The following is a 20,778-nucleotide window of genomic DNA, read 5'->3' on the forward strand; positions in this document are numbered from 1 at the left end:
TGGCTCCTCCCAAAATGTATGATACAGTATTTTCCATTATCCAAACGAGAAAACCACTTAGAATATTGTTTTCCCTCTCTCTTCTGTCGACTATTTGCTCCCTTCATTTTGTTGGTAATTTTTTCCTTTTCCTCATTGTTCCCCCCCTTTTTTTTTTTCATTCTTCATATTTCCCAATTTTCCTACGTTCTTATATTCCTTTTTAATTATGCAAAGTGTGTTGTGACCATAGAAATATAATTACTCCCCACCGGTCCACTCATTATGGCCTCATTGATTTGAATTGAATGGGGGTACACGTTCTATTTCTAGGGTTGTGAAGCATGTAAAATGCGCTTTAAATAAATGCTGACTTTACTTGGCTCTCTCTGCAGCGTACTTTAAAGAGCCAGGCAGTGCCTACTCAGATGAGCTGGAGGAGACTGTGATGGCCCTGCAGGCGGACAAGGACCGAGACGTACGCTTCTTTGCCAGCCAGGATCCCAACATGGCCCTTATGGACACGGCTGCCTTAATCTAGACCCAGCCAGCCAGCTCCGCGCGCACAAAACAACTATCACCAGCAGCACTGATACCACTCAAACATACATGCATATACTTACATACATACAATCATTCATGTTCTCTCTCTCTCAAACATACACACACAATCATACATGCACACTCATGTGAATACTGACATCTATCATACATAAATGCATGCTCACCAACACACACACACACGTACAGATGCACATACCCAAGTGTTTGCACATACACATCATGTGAAACAAGCACTCTAATCTCTGGGACTCCTCCCATTAGAGAACAATGAACAGGACTTGGGGATGGGGGGGCTAGATGGAGCCCACTGTAGTAGCAAACAGTGTGACACCTCTTCCTGGACTCATTCTCCTCCTACCCACATTAGCATCCTAAGACTGAGACCCTGTAATCACAGACCACTTGTCACTAAACCCGACAAGCATTCCCTCTCTCCAAAGCTAATAGTACATTTGTGATAATTGTGTGTTTGATTTATATTTCCCGCTTTTCTCTGGATTTCTAAACAACTACAAAACGACAACTGACAACCTGATTATTCTGATGTGCGCTCAAACTCAGGGGGACTCGGTCTGAAAACGGCAACTAGTTAAGCTAAATCAGCCACTGCAAAATGGCGTTGGATCCCAGGTGGAAATCAACCCACTGAGCGGCTCGGCTCTTGTCCCATCGTCGCTTCACCTCCACCCCTCCGTGTCCAGGCGGCTCTCTCAGGTCCTTTTGACTCATCTCGGTTTATCTCTCTTTCTTCCTCTCTCTTCATCTTGTCTTCATGGGCCACTGTAACCCCTACTGCTCAGGAGAAGGAACAACTGCATCACTCGGCACTCCTAAGTCATATTGGACACTTTATTGGCAGAACAAAAGATCATAATGAACTCATGGCTTCTTCCCCCTCTGTGTTTACCATGCCAATAATGTGTCCCATTTTTGTCAGAGACCAATGAAATACCTCTGTCCGGACATGACTTAGGACCGTTTTGTCGTGGAAGTGGAGTTTGGGGCTTTTAGAATTGGGTGCAATGTTTTACAATGTTGCAGATATAAATATAATGTATGGACAGACATGAGAAAAATGCTTACACAAGGCATCACAATCTGTACATTATATAAGGTTGCTGTCCCTGAAAACGCCTCTGGTGTCAGCTGGACTTGCAAGTCCTTGGCTGCATCCCAAATGACTTGCAGAAAAAGAGAATTGATAGCACAATGTTGGTTATGCATGTGTTTTTTTCAATGGTCGAAAAGGTTAAAGCCCTGTGAAGCGCTCCCCCTTATCCACTTCCACATTGTGGATTCCAATCCCATTTTGGTCGACACCATGATAGCAAATTTATGGTCAAATGGTAGCTTTTTCGGTAAGTCGGACCACTGACCACAATTGTACAGTATAGGAATGGTTGTGCACCCAGGGTTTGTGTTCCAAGATGCTCTGACCGTTATGTACGTTCGAGAAGAAGTAACTTCCAAACATTGGCAAGCATTGTATAGCTCAACCAATGGAGCCAGTTTTTTTGAGGACCCAAGGCCAGTTTTAGGGGTTTCTGTAGAGACATGAGTGTGAATATAATGGGAGCAGTCACCAAGTCACTTTTGTAGTAGTTTGAATCTAATTTTTTTTCTCCAGTGTTCATGGCAACTGATTTTTGACCATAGACACGACTTGAGAATTTAAACTGATTTTGGTGTGGCGTGCATCGCACGTCTCTCTTCCATGTTATGGAATAGTTCACTGCGCTATCGCAGAAGCCTACCTAACTCATCTCATCTGTCTGCAATTTGTGCCCATCTTGTTTTTTTTATGTGGTAGAACTGTTAATATATGCATTTTATGAAATGTATTTTTATTTTCAATTATGTACCATTGTTCAAAGATTTTATATCCTAACTTTGCAATTCAACCTTTGTAATATTCAATGGTTTCTTTTAAAGACGTTTTATGTATTGTTATTTTTAGTATTCTGTAATTAAAATGATAATATAAATCAGAAAAAATCAAGATGTGGAATGTGTAGCCTGACTCCAAACTAACCTTGGAAAACCAACATGAGTGTCACAGCATTCTGTCACACCTGCGACACATTTTTTTATAGGCCTACTTTTTGCGTTTTATATTCTATGTTCTGACCGTAATATTGCAGCTATTTCCAGATCAATATAACTAAACATAGTAAGAATAAGTTGACCTTAAAACAATGTGGATGAGGGGTGTGAAATGGATGAGGGGTGTGATTGCGGCGTGCAATTCAAGGCATTCTTGCTGTTGGGCGTTTCTGCATCTGCAGGAACCCCCTCTATACTTCTGTATGCTGGTGAAGTGGAACGTACCAACGCGTTCTAAACCGCTCTGGTGACAAAAAAAAACATTGCCCTGTCTTCAACTATCTACATTTGGCTGCCTTGCTACCACTTCCAGATGTTTTCGTTATTTTGTTTTTTCTAAGGACACAAACGGAGGCAGTGAGAACCTATTCAAGTAAATATTTATATGTAAAACAAATATTGCATTAGCTACAGTAGTGTGAATGCTAACTCAAATTAGCTGCTAGCATAGGTAGCTAACGTTGGCTAGCTAAGCCCAAGTTAAAATACCGCTCCATTAACACAGAGAACAAAAGTATTTCAGTTTTAGGACATCCCTACCCTAAACTCTAACTTTCACCCCTATCCTTACCGTAACCATTTTAAATGTCAACTTGAGGTAACGTCTGAGTTGGGATGTCCCAATGATCCCGGATAACAAGAACCCTGAAACCACGCTGTGCGCCGCCTCAGACTTTTGAGAATAGATCGTCAGCCTCTACCACTAACCGTGCAGGTGAAGCACGCCTCCGTTTCATGCAGCGTGCCAGAACAGTTCTTCCACTGTCGGGAGAAATGGTAACGCTTGTAGTGCTGACGCGGCGCTCCCTCACTTTATTGGAGCTGCTTAAACTTTCTGTAAAATGTATTCAAACAAATATATGTAATTACTACAACAATTATATTAAAACATTATAGAATGACAAACCAAATAAATAGCCTATGGATAGCAGCCTAGAGAAATTATGGTTTCTTCCCTGGTGGTGGTGAGAATTATGAACTGTAGGCTGTGTGCGAACTGTGGAAGAACATCAGAGGCTTGGCCACTTTGGCCAATCAGAGCGTTGAAAATTATCACCCCTAAGTAACTTTTTATTTTTTATCCCCATCAAAAATCTGTCAGTTTAAGTTTAGAGAGCATTGAATGTGTCTCAATCCGCCAGTGTCGCACTTCAGCATCTGCTGTTGAAAGGTGGCAGAGCTACAACAGTGTTTGCCAGACCATGAGACATCCCGCAGATTGGTCATCTCACGTAAATGTCTGTAGCATCCGAACGGTTTGGCCTACAAACTATTATGATCACTCGATGGTAAGAGAAGATTCTGTTTTGCTCTAAAACCACCACAAGTGTCACGGGACTCGTCTGAAGGTAACCCGTACTGGTAAAAAAACAAAAACGAATGGAAGTATGAAGATAGTTTTGTGCCTGCCCAAAAAAGGGGTTAAATACACTACATAACCAAAGGTATGTGGACACCTGCTCATCGAACATCTCATTCCAAAATCATGGGCATTACCATAGAGTTGGTCCCCCTTTCCTGCAATAACAGCCTCCACTCTTCTGGGAAGGCTTTCCACTAGATGTTGGAACATTACTGCTGGTATTTATTTCCATTCAGCCACAGCATTAGTGAGGTTGGGCACGGATGTTGGGCGATTAGGCCTGGCTTAGTCGTCATTCCAATTCATCCCAAAGGGGTTCGATGTGGTTGAGGTCAGGGCTGTCAAGTACCTACACACCGATCTCGACAAACCTTACTTTGTGCACGTGGCATTGTCATGCTGAAACAGGAAAGGGCCTTCCCCAAACTGTTGCCATGAAGTTGAAAGCATAGAATGGTCTAGAATGTAATTGTATGCCGTAGCGTTAATATTTCCCTTCACTTGAACTAAACGGCCTAGTCCGAACCATGAAAAACAGCGCCGGGACACTTTTCCTCCTCCACCAAATCTTACAGTTGGCACTGTGCAATGGGGCAGGTAGAGTTCTCCTGGCATCCACAAACCCAGATTAGTCCGTCGGACTGTCAGATGGTGAAGGATGATTCATCACTCCAGAGAATGCGTTTCCACTGCCCCAGAGTCCAATGGCGGTAAGCTTTACACCACTCCAGCCGACGCTTGACATTGCGCATGGTGATCTCACGCTTGTGTGTGAATGCTCGGCCATGGTAACCCATTACATGAAGCTCCCAACTAAAAGTTATTGTGCTGACGTTGCTTCCAGAGGCAGTTTGGAACTCGGTAATGAGTGTTGCAACAGAGGAAAGACCAGTTTTACACGCTATCTGCTTCAGCTCTCGGCGGACCCATTCTGTGAGCTTGTGTGTCCTACCACTTCGCACCTGAGCCTTTGTAGTTCATAGACATTTCCACTTCACAATAACAGGACTTTCAGTTGACCAGGGCAGCTCTAGCAGAGCAGAAACTGACTTGTTGGAAAGGTGGCATCTGATCACGATTCCACATTGAAAGTCACTGAACTCTTCAGTAAGGCCATTCTACTGCCAATGTTTGTCTATGGAGATTGTATACACTTATCAGCAACAGGTGTGGCTGAAATAGTGTCCACATTTGTGCATACAGTGCATTCGGAAAGTATTCAGACCCCTGCCCTTTTTCCACATTTAGTTACATTACATCTTCTCTGCAGATCCTCTCAAGCACTGTCAGGTTGGATGGGAAGCATTGCTGCACCACTATTTTCAGGTCTCTCCAGATATGTTCGATCGGGTTCAAGTCCAGGCAATGGCTGGGCCACTCTAGGACATTGAGACTTGTCTCTAAGCCACTCCTGTGTTGTCTTGGCTATGTGCTTAGGGTTGTCGTCCTGTTGGAAGGTAAACCTTAACCTGCTCCAGAGCGCTCAGGACCGGGGCTTTCATCAAGCTCTGTCAGTGAATATCGGGCTCTTGGTCACCTCCCTGACCAGGGCCCTTCTCCCCCGATTGTTCAGTTTGGCTGGGTGGTCAGGTCTAGGAAGAGTCTTGGTGGTTCCAAACTTCTTCCATTTAATTAAGGGTGATGGAGGCCACTGTGTTCTTTGGGACCTTCAATGCTGCAGAATTATTTTTATGTGCCTCGACACCAACCTGTCTCGGAACTCTATGGACAATTCATTTCATCAACCTCATGGCTTGGTTTCTGCTCTGACATGCACTATCAACTTGGCACACAACTTGGCACTCAATGTAGGTTCTGAATTAAATTTGAAAATAAGTATTTTCCAGATGTTGAAATCAGGTTCATTTTCAGTTCTGAATGAAAGTTGAAAGGGCCAAAATCAAGTCCAGAACGGAAAAAATATGAACCAAACAAAGACATCTATTGACGTGAAAATCAAGGCTGGTCCAGACTGCACCAAAAAAAAGACATTCAGTCCAGACAGGATCAAAAAGATGTCCAAAAGGCATATGGCCTACAGTGTCACCAGCAATGGAATTTTATGAATGCCCATCCATGTGGTAGGCCCACTGTTTGTATAACAGGCTGTTGGATTGGCTTTATTAGTCCTGATTCCTGTGACTAATCCATCCTCTAAATAATAAGCCTTCCAACTTTATCACAGTTGCAAATGCAAAGTATTTCCCACCCCCAAAAATTAAGGATACAAACTTCACCCACTGACTATGACACTTTAACCCACGAGATTAAACTCCTGGACAGCAGTTGTGAGTAGCCCAATTGTCCATTCCATATTGTCCATTTTACTTTGACCTGTCCTGTTTTTAGGATATGTTGTTTGTTAACATGTCAATGCATTTTTTTGTTGTTGATTGGGCGCTATTTAGGTTAGGCTATTTGAGAAACCTGATGAAAAAAAGTTTGTCTCATTGTCATATATTCTATCTCCAGCCTGTGGGCTACAGAAAAGGCCACATACTCTTTCTACCATATGTTATTTCTGCTACATGATTCATGTTAGATTATTTTTTTGACAGAATGTTGATGATACATCTCTCCAACAGCACCCTGGAGAGGAACGCTGGGAATGGACAAGATCATTATTTTGTGTCCCTGCCTTTGACAAAGTGGGCACTGCATATCACAGGGTGGCATCAGTGCACGCCTAAAAAGCCCATACGCCACTGGTTGAGTGAAATTGTTTTTGGGCAGAATTATGTGAGGTTTTTGTGTTGGAGAATCGTCTTGGTCAGTTTAGCTCAGAAATGCTGCCCTTGTCAATCTGCCGCCTAACCCTGCCTAATGAGTGGTCCCGGCCCTGATGGTAGGTAGCATAAACGTAGCACATGAAACATATCGATTTGCATTAGTATATGTATCAAAAGTCCCAATGCAAAGTTACCTCACTTTTTTCCCCTATAATGTAAACTTCAACAAATAACTTCAAATTAAAGCAAATCATTTGCACTCATGACAACTGGTGATTAAATAAAATGTTCAGCCAACTTACAAGTAAATACTTTGAATTTGTTATAAATCAACTTGCAAGGTTGCATTAGCACTGAGTCAGCAAGTTGCTGTCAACACCTAGCTTACAGCTGCATTAAAGTAAAACTACGTTTTGGAAACACAACGCCATCTAACGCTTTCTCCTATAGAGCTCCATTTTTATGGAACGGCCTACCCATGTCAGAGACGCAAACTCGGTCTCAACCTTTAAGTCCTTAGTGAAGACTCATCTCTTCAGTGGGTCATATGATTGAGTGTAGTCTGGCCCAGGAGTGGGAAGGTGAACGGAAAGGCTCTGGAGCAACGAACCGCCCTTGCTGTCTCTGCCAGGCCGGTTCCCCTCTTTCCACTGGGATTCTCTGCCTCTAACCCTATTACAGGGGCTGAGTCACTGGCTTACTGGGGCTCTCTCATGCCGTCCCTGGAAGGGGTGCGTCACCTGAGTGGGTTGATTCACTGATGTGGTCATCCTGTCTGGGTTGGCGCCCCCCCCTTGGGTTGTGCCATGGCGGAGATCTTTGTGGGCTATACTCAGCCTTGTCTCAGGATGGTAAGTTGGTGGTTGAAGATATCCCTCTATTGGTGTCGGGGCTGTGCTTTGGCAAAGTGGGTGGGGTTATATCCTTCCTGTTTGGCCCTGTCCGGGGGTGTCCTCGGATGGGGCCACAGTGTCTCCTGACCCCTCCTGTCTTAGCCTCCAGTATTTATGCTGCAGTAGTTTATGTGTCGGGGGGCTAGGGTCAGTTTGTTATATGTGGAGTACTTCTCCTGTCCTATTCGGTGTCCTGTGTGAATTTAAGTGTGCTTTCTCTAATTCTCTCTCTCTCTCTTTCTTTCTCTCTCGGAGGACCTGAGCCCTAGGACCATGCCCCAGGACTACCTGACATGATGACTCCTTGCTGTCCCCAGTCCACCTGGCCATGCTGCTGCTCCAGTTTCAACTGTTCTGCCTTATTATTATTCGACCATGCTGGTCATTTATGAACATTTGAACATCTTGGCCAGGTTCTGTTATAATCTCCACCCGGTACAGCCAGAAGAGGACTGGCCACCCCACATAGCCTGGTTCCTCTCTACGTTTCTTCCTAGGTTTTGGCCTTTCTAGGGAGTTTTTCCTAGCCACCATGCTTCTACACCTGCATTGCTTGCTGTTTGGGGTTTTAGGCTGGGTTTCTGTACAACACTTTGAGATATCAGCTGATGTACGAAGGGCTATATAAATAAATTTGATCTAACCAGTTATCAACGAATGTTAGCTATATGCAGTTATCTTAGCCAGCAAGCTAGCCAGCCAACGTTGGCTTTGTAGCCAATTAGCTATTAGTCTGGCCAGCCTACCCAACCACCATGGCTATGGTCCGCAAGCTACAGCCCAACTACTGGAAACCAGCTAGAACACAAATAACACAACCCGCGATTAAAAGCAGAGAGAGAACAGAGACTTACAGATTGATAGTTGAGGCCCATCTGACAGTAAAACTTTGAAAAGAAAGCAGGCGGACTACGCTGCCAAAGCGAGGGGGAGGTGTGATCTTCACCGGGCAGAAATCCAAAATAGATACATGTCAGTCAGCTAACGATAGTTAACACACTTTTGTACATCGTACTATTCCATACATTTGACCTTGTTTTAGCGCCCCAAAAACGTAATACTTCCAGGTCAACTGTAATATGAATACCATTGTGAAGAATAATTTCTCCTCTTTCCAACAAAATCAATGATGAGACCTTCATGCTGCCGGGTATGATTTTCTTTCATTTTGAGCCCACGGCAAGAAGGCACCAGAGCCTGCCGTGCTAATGGGTTTCCACTAGATAGCACAGCCAAAGAGTCCATGAATAGCATGAGGTGTGGCTAACGTTAGCCGGCTTTAGTTAGCTATCGAGCTAGTATACGAACTAGATCCTCCATATGACCTTGAGAAATAGTGCATTGTGGGTATCCGGAAATAAGTTAATAAATATGTAGTTAATAACCAAAAAACATAACTATGTTTGAACTTATAGGTAACCAGATCGTGACTACAATGTGTTACATTGGTGAGTAAAAACTCATGCTTCCTACCCTTTAATAAAGGCATGTCTGCAGGGGACCAGGCCGCAGTCTGAGTACGAGTGAGAGAGCTGGCCAGAGCCTCTCACTCCGGGATTTGGAGACATTTATATCCTGTACCAACGCTTCTCCATCCCGTGTGCCTCCACCATCAATGGCGTTTGGGACTTTTTTCACAGTAGGGGAGAACGTGCCACACGAGCTGAAACCACTGCTTAACTGTACATATTTCATTCCCTGCAGCGTGGCAGAGTGTGAGAAGGGGTTTAGCTCCATTAACCTTATCACACCAACATGATCTAGGATGCAAATTCACTGTCTGTCTGCCTTGATGTTCATTAAATTCCACTGACCCCGGACCCCCTCTTGAGCAATGGAACCCAGAATGATATGTGACCACTTGGCTTACAGCGACACAGTTCTGCATAGGACACCCAAACCAGAGAGACCACTGCAAAGCCCAAGGAGCCTTATGCGCTCTGAAAGTTGCTGTAGCCCTGGTTGGGATATTTACCCTATATTGGCTATTGGATGAGATGCAGGGCCCGTTCCAGCTTGGTATGTCAGGGTGGTAAATTGGAAATGTGAATTGGGCCAAGTTGGAGGTAATCATTTATTGCAATTCTACTGTCATGACTGGCCTGTTCGGGTCAGGTTACTGTGGATCACAGTTCTACAGAGACATCTCTCATCCCCGCAGAGGGGGAGAGGGATTGATGGGAGGGGGGGTTATGACACCTAATGCCCATTGTAAATATAAAGGCAAGCAGACAAATCCTTTGTCCTCTCAATGTGGAGGATTGGGATGTATGGTGTGCCTATGGAGAATCTACCTCAGAACGGTAACATGCTATAAATGGACTTGGGGACATTATATTTCATCAGCTAAAATGGTGGTAATAATGATAGAAAATGAATGTCATTTTTGTTATGTTATTAAAAGTTAAATGTCGACGTTATAACGAAAACATTGTAACTTTTAAGAGTTTTCATAATATGTACATGATGTTTACGTTGGGTAGAAAATATCCAGATAAAAGATAATGTTTTTGTAACAATGAACTATGATTTTCGTTGTCTAATGAGATCGTAGTACATTGTGATACCTTGCCTCGTAACTAGATACGCCCCAGAGAACTTGCCATAATGACGGAAACGACCCTTTGTGACCCGGGGGTATAAAACATGTGAGTTAAGAATTTACATATCAGACTAAAACGGACCACAGCTGCAGCGTGATCTAAAATAGTCGCAAACCCACAAACGCAAAACGAGGAGGACAAAGGAACCTCAAAACAAACAAGGCTACGGTTGATTACTGTATCTAAGATGCATCACTGACCGAGCTCTAGAGTTCCTCTGTGAAGATGGGAGAACGTTCCAGAATGACAACCATCTCCGCAGCACTCCACCAATCAGGCCTTTATGGTAGAGTGGCCAGACAAAAGCCACTCAGTAAAAGGCACGACAGCCTACATGGAGTTTTCCAACAGGCACCTAAAGACCCTCAGATCATGAGAAACCAGACTCTCTGGTCTGATGAAACCAAGAGTGAACTCTTTGGCCTGAATGTCACGTCTGGAGGAAACCTGGCACCATCCCTACGGTGAAGCATGGTGGTGGCAGAATCATGTTGTGGGGATGTTTTTCAGCAGTAGTGACTGGGAGACTAGTCAGGATCGAGGGAAAGATGAAGCAAAGTACAGAGAGATCCTTGATGAAAACCTCCTCCATAGCGCTCAGGACCTCAGACTGGGGCGAAGGTTCACCTTCCAAAGGGACAACGACCCTAAGCACACAGCCAAGACAACGCAGGAGTGGCTTCGGGGCAAGTCTCTAAATGTCCTTGAGTGGCCCAGCCAGAGCCCAGACTTGAACCCGATCCAACATCTCTGGAAAGACCTGAAAATAGCTGTGCAGCGACACTCCCAATCCAACCTGGCAGAGCTTGAGGATCTGCAGAGAAGAATGGGAGAAACTTTGAGGCACCATAGAACACGCAAGAGGATTGGAGAGCTCCAATGCCCATGGTAACATACGTAACCTTCGTTATGTCGCACTATATTGGAACACTCCAACATGGTATCACAATACCAAATTAAATGCTGTAGTAATAGTGTCCTCAATCCAATGTGAGAGTCTGTTTCGATAGGCTCTTCCCCAGAACTCTGGTTAGGCAGGAGGATAATACTCCCCGTCTGCACCCATTTGGAAAACATTCAGCTCTCACTTAAAATAGCATGAAGTTCACCAGCCCTCTAAGTAGACATAATAGCCAACAGGAATGCCACCTTCATGGATAGGTGCTTCAAAAACGTTAACCCCAGGGGCCAAAGTAACAAAACATGTTTTAATCAAAACAATTATCATTTTTGCTCTGCACTTCGCTCATGACATTTCATGCAGTCATTTCAGCACACGAGCAAATATTTCAGTTAATGCTGAATCTTTCAGTAAAATGAGAAATAATGTGTCACCTTTACAAGGTCTGAGACAAGACGGAGTTGAAATCCATGACTGTTTAACTTTAGGATTATCAAGAGGAACGACAGCTGACAGCACCACATCAAGGTTCCAGTTTGGCACCGAACGGGCCTTCGCTGGACGCAGATTTCTAATTCTCTTCATAATCTTGGAGAGCAATGGGTGGCCACCCATGGGTCCCTCCGGACCATGGTCATGGCAAGCCGAAATTGAATACACTCTCAAAGTAGGTGCTCCTAGGCCCACATCAAGCAGTGATTGTAAAAAGTGTAAAACTGTTTGTACATCACACGTATTGGGGGCAACATTATGACCCTCACACCAAGTACAGAATATGCCCATTTTAATGGCGTATTGGTGGAGAAAAGCCTGGCATTCTGCAACGTGTTCACCACATTGTCCTGAATGCCTAGACTTGCCAATTTGACACCTCTCAAGCCCAAAGCTGGAGGTGGCACAGGTCCAGATGCCAGAGCGTCCCCCGAGCCTGAGAGAGCAGGTCGGGTCTCTGTGGCAGCTGCCATGGGGTCCCAGAGAGGAGGGACAACATGAGGCTGTACCATGGTCATCTCGGCCAGTATGGGGTAGCCGGTGTCACTTAAAACTGACCCTGTCTAGCGTAGCTGTGATCAGGGGAAATGGTGGGAACGCATAAAGTATTGTTGCCAGCCAATCATGACCGAGGGCATCCAAACGCAGAGGGCCTGAAGGGTCCGACATCGAGAATGAGCTAGGACAATGACTGTTCTCCTGAGATGCAAACAGGTCCACCTGCGCTCTCCCGAACCTTTCCCACAGCTGTAACACCACCTGAGGGTCTAGACTCCAGTCCCCCTCCAGCGAGCCATTTCTCGAAAGCATGTCCACTACCTAGTTCAAGACCCCGGGAATGTGTGCTGTCTGCAACAACGTTAAGTGGGTCTGAGCTCACAACAAGAGCCCCACGGCACCTCCACAAAATGACTCGGATCTCAGTCCCCCCGATGAATAATATACGCCACTGCCGTGGTATTGTCTGATCTGACCAGGACATGCTTCCCCTCCAAGTAGGGCAGTAAATGTTGGGAGTGCCTGGCGAACCGCCCTGAGCCCCAGCACATTGATGTGCTTGCCACTCTATGGGGGGCTACAGCGTCCACTCGCTGCCATGCCTCTGAACACTGCCCCCCAACTTGCTAGCGAAGCATCGGTGCACACTAGCTCCCTGCGGTGGACTCTCTCCTACAGGAAGGAGTGAGAGTGCCATTTCAAAACGATTGTAGAATAAAAAGGTACGGCCCAGGTCTGGCCTACATACTGCACAAAGGTATGGCTGAGTTCCCGCCTAGGTCCCCAGTACAGAGGTGGGCCAGATGCAGGATGCCACACAGACCTTATATGGATTTACATTAAACCAGCTACTCCACAAGTTAAAGGGGAATTTCACCCTGGTGGAATCTGGGCTTGTTTTCATCATTTCTGAGGCATTTCTAGGACAGTGAGATGTGTTTCACACATAATTGCCCAGGAGGAAGGCAGGTCAGGGCTTCACGCACTGCATGATACACCCTATGATGGCTTCCAGTGTATTGATGAGGAAAGGGGGTGAGATAAAAAATTTAAAAAATTGTATCTTGCTTTGTGCCATTTTGAAGGCTCTATCTGTTTTTGTGGGTTTAGATATGGTTGTCCTTGTTTGATAGAGCCATTAGACGTCTTTCAGCTATGTTCCTATCAGCGGATTCATTGGTATATATACAAGCAGATAAAAAAAATATTCTCTGAAAGACTACAAGTTGTGATGGGCAGTGCTTCGTGCTCTGGCCCACGTCCCTCAATGCAGACTTTTTTAAAAAGGAGGCAGACACTAACAACAATCCTTTGGGTAAAACCGAATGAACTGACAAAACGCAATGGCTTCAACTGATTCCTCTCATTAACATGATGTTTTGTGCTGCTGCTATGTTGTTGCTACCATGTTGTTGTCATGTTGTGTTGCTACCATGCTGTGTTGTCATGTGTTGCTGCCTTGCTATGTTGTTGTCGTAGGTCTCTCTTTATGTAGTGTTGTCTCTCTTGTGGTGATGTGTGTTTTGTCCTATATTTGTATTTTATTTTTAATCCCAGACCCCGTCCCAGCAGAAGGCCTTTTGGTAGGCCGTCATTGTAAATAAGAGTTTGTTCTTAACTCGAATCAATTCAAATGTATTTATATATCCCTTTTTACATCAGCTGATATCTCAAAGCGCTGTACAGAAACACAGCCTAAAACCCCAAACAGCAAGCAATGCAGGTGTAGAATCACGGTGGCTAGGAAAAACTCCCTAAGAAAGGCCATTTAACTCTATTTAACTTTCCTAGTTAAATAGAATCAAAATGACGGAGCATCTATTAGCTACATGGTGACATTCAACCATACATGTTTCAACCAGAATATATAATTGGGGTTTTACAAATTGGAGCTCTTTTGTAAGGCTAGCTACTAAACAAAAAGCTATAACGTTACAACCAGCCACCTAAAGCTAGGTTCACCAGTAAATGTCTGACTGGAGCTGGCTAGCTAGATAACCTGGTGCCTACTAATTTGTTATGCGCCATGCCTCACATTTGTAACTTGTTAGCAAATATGGGGAACATAAGCAACAGTACATTTTACTAGCTAGCTATGTAACATAATTGATGAGGGTTGACATTGTCATGTATCCAAGGTCATAATCATAACCAATCTCACAAAATTATAGGCATGACGCAAGATAGGATTCCAAACAGATGTAAATAAGTATTGCATATCCAGCAAGCTAGCTAGCTAAGTCTACGAGCAAACATCTAGGAGAAACAATAATACAACAATTTACTGTTGTAAATCTCTACAACTGAAGCTGGTTTTACTATAAAACAATTGCTGAAGCATCCCTGACAGACATGGCTGTAGGTAGTGGTGGAAAAAGTACTCAATTGTCATACTTGAGTAAAAGTAAAGATGCCTCAAGAGAAATTGACTCAAGTAAAAGTGAAAGTCACCCAGAAATACCACTTGAGTAAGTATTTGGTTTTAAATACACTTAAGTATAAAAAGTAAAAGTATAAATAATTTCAAATTCTTTATATTAAGCAAACCGGCAGTACAATTTTCATTGACATAATTTATAAATGAAGCATTTGTGTTTAGTGAGTCTGCCAGATCAGAGGCAGTAGGGATGACCAGGGAAGTTCTCTTGATAAGTGTTTGAATTGGACCATTTTCCTGTGAAAATGAAAGTATAAAGTACATTATTTATATTAGGCTAGATATTATTGTAAATGTTATCTTTGTGCCTGTGCACATGTATGCATGTTCAACTAGACTACCCTAATGTTGGTGATATGCTGGGGCACGGTTCAACTGTTGTTCAAACTGTACAATGGAGTATATTTTTTGTAGTTGTCTTACATTCCCATACCGTGGTGTCTGGGCTTCTTCCTGGATTGGATTCTAGATACAGAATTCCCTTGCCTGCGTGTATCATTGTAGCAGAACTGTATCCCTGTCGAGGGATTAGACATTATGCTGGATTTCAAGCAGGTGACTCATGAGGAACTGGGTGGCAGTTTTGTCATGACAACACACCTCCCACAGCTTTGCAAGTATTCCCTGAATTTACTATTTTTCTTTGGAATGCCAATTTCATAATGACCACCTCTCCCATGTGCTGATCACCAGTTCTCTTAGCTACAGAGGATGTGATTTCACCAAAAACAAATGTTCAGCTGGAGAAGCTGAAACTCATGCTTATGACGATGAGCTTGTCCTGTCTGCGGTGAGTCTGCCGAACGCTGGGACAGGACAGTCCCCACTCCGACATCTGAAGTATCGGCCTCCACCACAAACTGGCGGGACGGGTCAGGGTGAACTAAGATGGGAGCTGTGGTGAAACGGTGTTTGAGATTCCGGAACGCCCGGTCAGCAGCTGGGGAACACGTGAACGGAACCTTGGGAGAGATGAGTGCAGACAGGAGGGAAGCCAGGGAGCTGTAACCCCGGATAAAGCGGCAATAAAGTTGGCGAATCCCAGGAAACTTTGTAGCTGCACCTTGGACGTAGGCTGTGGCCAATCCACCACCACTCTCACCTTCAGGGGATCCATCTGTACACTCCCTGCACAGCGATAATGTAACCCAGGAAGGGGATGGTGAAGCGATGGATTTCGCACTTTCCCGCTTTCACAAAAAGCTGGTTCTCCAGGAGGCATTGGAGAACCTGTCAGACATGGAGCACGTGTTCTTGGGCAAAGTGGGAGAAGACAAGGTTGTCATTGAGGTAGACTAAGACGAACCGGTTCAACATGTCAAGGAGAACATCATTAACCAGAGTCTGGAACACAGCTGGGGATGTCAAATGACATGACCAGATACTCGTAGTGACCGCTGGCCGTGTTGAAGGCAGTCTTCCACTCGTCCCCTTCCCGTATCTGCACCAGGTGGTAGGCATTCCGTAGGTCCAGCTTGGAGAACACGGTGGACCCCTGGAGTGGCTTGAAGGCCGAGGAGATGAGTGGTCGCGGGTAGCGGTTCTTCACCATGATGTCGTTGAGGCCCTGGTAGTCAATGCCGGTGGGGGAGGCAGAAGGACAGATGAAACCTGCAGCTAGGGAGTCCTTAATGTAGGTCTCCATAGTCTTGGTCCCTGGAACCGACAGAGAGTAAAGTCGTCCCCGGGGCATAGTGGTGCCTGGGAGAATGTCTATCCCACAGTCAGGGTCGGTGCGGCAGAAGCGAAGTGGCCCGGGCTTAACTGAACACCTCCCAGAGGTCCTGGTACTCCGTGGGAATGGCGGAGAGGTCCGGGGCAACTTCCGAGCCCACAGACTTCAGACAATGGGCTTGTTAGAACGGACTCCAGCCCATAATGGCATCAGCAGTCCAGTCTATGATGGGATTGTGTTGCTGGAACCAAGATAATCCCAATACCACGGTAACCTGAGGGACTTAATCAGCATAAATTGGATTGCCTAGCAATAGTTCCCTGACACTCGTATGTTGATGGGAGTGGTATTGTGAGTGACCCGGCCTATAGAGCGCCCGTCCAGCACTCTTACGTCCATGGGAATGGAGAGAGGCTGAGTGGGGATGCCCAGCTTGGATGCCAGGGTAGCGTCCAAAATACTCTCATCGGCCCCAGAGTCGACGAGTCCCCAGAGTGATTTCGACTGGTTCCCCCACAGCAGGGTGGCATGGAAAGGGGTGCGAGTAAGGGTAGAGGAAAAGTTATCTATAAGGCCCACCAGAGTACTCACCCCTTCTTGATGAGCCTGGATTTTTAATGGGCAGGTAACTACAAAATATCCCATTGCTTAACAATATAGACAGCTCTGGGTGTGGAGTCGGTGTAAGCGCTCAGCCAGAGTCAATCTAGCTCTGTCCAGGTGCCTGGACTCCGAAGGAGGCGAGTTGGCAGCCCTCGGTGACTCCCCGAGAGAACTCGGGTGACGTTGGTTTCACTCGGACATGTAGACTTTGGGGGACTCCGGGATTCTTCGGAGGGAAGGTAGGAATCGAGGGCGAACGAGGGCAACGGGGCACAGATTCCCTCTCCCTTCTATCCGGATGGTCTAGGCTTACAGGGAGTCAAGGTCCATGGGAAGCTCCCGGGCTGCAAGCTCATCTTTGACCACCTCCGATAATCAGTGAAGGAACCTGTCGAACAATGCTTCCGGGATCCAGGAACTCTCAGCCGCCAACATGCGAAAATCCACCGCATAGTCTGCCACACTACGATAGTTTTGACATAGCTGGAGCAGATTACGAGCAGCCTCTCTCCCGGACAACGGAGAATCAAAAACCTTCCGAACTTCCGCCACAAACTCCTCTAGACTGAGGCAGATGGCAGACTGTTGCCCCCACACTGCCGTAGCCCAGGCGAGTGCCCTCCCGGACATCAGCATTATGATATACTCTATCCTCGAGCGGTCCGAGGGGAACTAAGAAGGCTGCATCTCAAAAATGAGGGAGCACAGGGAGAGAAAAGCCCGGCAGGTTCCAGAATCTCCAGCATAGAACTCATGAGACAAGCGGGGTGCTCGGAACACTGGGGTAGGCTGGGTGATTACGGGTGTGACCCGCTGCCCAGTGGGGAATCCTCAGAATTGCTCCAGCAAAGTCTCAAATGCCTGGTCATGGAGTCTGCCAGAGTATGGAGTCTCTCCGTAAGACATTGCAGTAATTCCTCGTGTCGTCTAATGGTGGCTCCTTGCAGGGAGACAGCATTGTGGAGCTGGTCTGAGTCTGCTGGGTCGGTCATGGCCAGTTCGTACTATCACGTTTTAGGGAAGACCCAGATTCAGACCGTACCTTCTCCACTATGCAATCTCGTTTCTGAGCTGGTCATGGGTGCACCTCAACCATGCTCAAGGTCCTAAATGATATCATAACTGCCATCGATAAAAGACAATACTGTGCAGCTGTCTTCATCGACCTGGCCAAGGCATTCGACTCTGTCAATCATCACATTCTTATTGGCAGACTCAATAGCCTTGGTTTCTCAAATGACTGCCTCGCTGGTTCACCAACTACTTCGCAGATACAGTTCAGTGTGTCAAATCGGAGGGACTGTTGTCCGGACCTCTGGCAGTCTCCATGGGGGTGCCACCCGGGTTCAATTCTCGGGCCGACCCTTTTCTCTGTATAAATCAATGATGTTGCTCTTGCTGCTGGGGATTCTCTGATTCACCTCTACGCAGACGACACCATTCTGTATACATCTGGCCCTTCTTTGGAGACTGTGTTAACAAACCTCCAAACGAGCTTCAATGCCATATAACACTCCTTCTGTGGCCTCCAAATGCTTTTAAATGCTATTAAAACTAAATGCATGCTCTTCAACCAATCGCTGCCCGCACCCACCTGCCCGACTAGCATCACTACTCTGGACAGTTCTGACGTAGAATATATCGAACTACAAATACCTAGGTATCTGGTTAGACTGTAAACTCTCCTTCCAGACTCACGTTAAGCATCTCCAATCCAAAATGAAATCTAGAATCGGCTTCCTATTTTGCAACAAAGCATCCTTCATTCATCCTGCCAAACATACCCTCGTAAAACTGACTATCCTTCCGATTCTTGACTTCGGCGATGTCATTTACAAAATAGCCTCCAACATTCTATTCAGCAAACTGGATGTAGTCTATCACAGTGCCATCCGTTTTGTCACCAAAGCCCCATATACTTCCCACCACTGCGACCTGTATGCTCTCGTTAACTGGCCCTTGCTACATATTCGTCGCCAAACCCACTGGCTCTTTACCAAGTCTTTGCTAGGTAAAGTCCCGCCTTATCCCGCCTTAGCTCACTGGTCACCATAGCAACACCCACCTGTAGCACGCGCTCTACCATTTATATTTCACTGGGGATCCCCAAAGCCAACACTTTCTTTGGCTGCTTTTCCGTCCAGTTCTCTGCTGCCAATGACTGGAATGAATTGCAAAAATCACTGAAGCTGGAGACTTATATCTCCCTCTCTAACTTTAAGCATCAGCTGCCAGAGCAGCTTACCGATGGCTGTGTACAGGTACAGTGAATCTGTAAATAGCACATCCAACTACCTCATCCCCATATTGTTATTTATTTTTGCATTTTGCACCCCAGTACCTCTACTTGCACATCCATCACTCTAGTGTTAATGCTAAATTGAAATTATTTTGCATCTATTTATTGTCTTACCTCCCTAATCTTCTATATTTGCACACACTGTACATATAGATGTTTCTATTGTGTTATTGACTGTACCTTTGTTTATGCGTAACTCTGTGCTGTTGTTTTTGTCGCACTGCTTTGCTTTATCTTGGCCAGGTTGCAGTTGTAAATAAGAACTTGTTCTGGTTAAATAAAGGTGAAATCAATTTTTTTTTAATGAAACAGGTCAAAACCTCAAAATTCTACCTAGTGTTAATAGGGTTAGTGTATATTTTCCAAGCTGCTGGAAGGAGAGACAGGAAAGATGTCTATCCTCAGCGTCGGATGGATACATCCTCCCCATCTCTACCCCCAGTAGATCGCACATACCATCCCTCACTCCATACCATTCTCCACCCTCAAAATACACCCCTCTTCCCAAGTCCATCATGGCGCAGGTGCCTACGGACCCCTGGCTCCTCCCCTCTCCCTCCTTTCCAGTCTGCTGATTGCTGCAACCGCCGTTTCATGCCATTTCATGACCGACTCTACTTCGCTCTCGGATGCTTCCAGACGGCAGCTGATGAACAAGAGCACAAATGGTTGCAAATTTGTGAAAATGCAGTTGCAACAGGGTGAATGGAATACTGTAAAATGTAATCTTTCAAAAAGAGTTTTAGATACAAAGTTGAATGAGACTTACCAGTATCAGTTTGAAATCAGCCCTGTAGTTTGATTTCTACTCGTCAAAACCAGTAGGGGATCTAGTTTCAGGCGTTTATGTTATACCTGCTATTTTAGGTTAACGTCAATGCTACCATGATTATGCATTATGGTTAATTATGAATTAATTGTGAATGATCAACAGTGAGGAAGTTACAGAGGGACAAAGATCATATCCCTCCCAAAAAATTTAAACAAACCATACTAATCTCCCTTGCCATTGGTAATGGTGAGAGGTTAGCATGTGTTACAGCTTCTGACTTTCTCACTCATCATTATTCATACCTAATTTTTCTTAATCATGGCATTATCATGATTTAGAAGTGTTCAGAAACATCTTACTTTATATACTCACTTAAAAATAAAATGAGTCTAGTCATCATTCAGTTCAATTGGGCGAAACATATCATAACCCAAAACAAACTGCAAGTCTAACGAGTGTGTAGTCACAAGCTTAATGTAGTCATTGCGTGCCAGGAATATGGGACTTTATTAAACTTTGAGTGAATTTGTCCAAATATGTATGAGTTCTTCAAATAGGGTTACTATACTGAACAAAAATACAAACGCAACAATTTCAAAGATTTTACTGAGTTGCAGTTCATATAAGAAAATCAGTCAATTGAAATGAATTCATCGGGCCCTAATTTATGGATTTCACATGACTGGGCAAAGGCACAGCCATGGGTGGGCCTGGGGAGCTGTTGGCAGCCAGGCCATCCCACTGGGGAGCCAGGCCCATCCAATCAGAATGAGTTTTTCCCCACAAAAGGGCTTTATTACAGACAGAAATACTCCTCAGCACACAGTCAGGCGATCCCGCAGGTGAAGGCGATCCCGCAGGTGAAGA

At 45.1% G+C, this 20,778-nt stretch overlaps 1 protein-coding gene across 1 annotated transcript in view; it reads left to right on the forward strand.

Annotated features, from left to right (window-relative positions):
• The window catches only part of LOC139370677 (serine/threonine-protein phosphatase 4 regulatory subunit 1-like), a 44,551-nt gene extending 42,013 nt beyond the window's left edge, over positions 1 to 2,538 (forward strand). Inside the window, exon 20 of the mRNA XM_071110298.1 lies at positions 375 to 2,538. Coding sequence (XP_070966399.1) covers positions 375 to 520 — 146 coding nt within the window. The 3' untranslated portion in view covers positions 521 to 2,538. The remainder of the gene's footprint in view (positions 1 to 374) is intronic.
• The last annotated feature ends 18,240 nt before the right edge of the window (positions 2,539 to 20,778 follow it).

The sequence above is a fragment of the Oncorhynchus clarkii genome, chromosome 17 (genome assembly GCF_045791955.1).
Source record: "Oncorhynchus clarkii lewisi isolate Uvic-CL-2024 chromosome 17, UVic_Ocla_1.0, whole genome shotgun sequence".
NCBI classification, from domain to species: domain Eukaryota; kingdom Metazoa; phylum Chordata; class Actinopteri; order Salmoniformes; family Salmonidae; genus Oncorhynchus; species Oncorhynchus clarkii.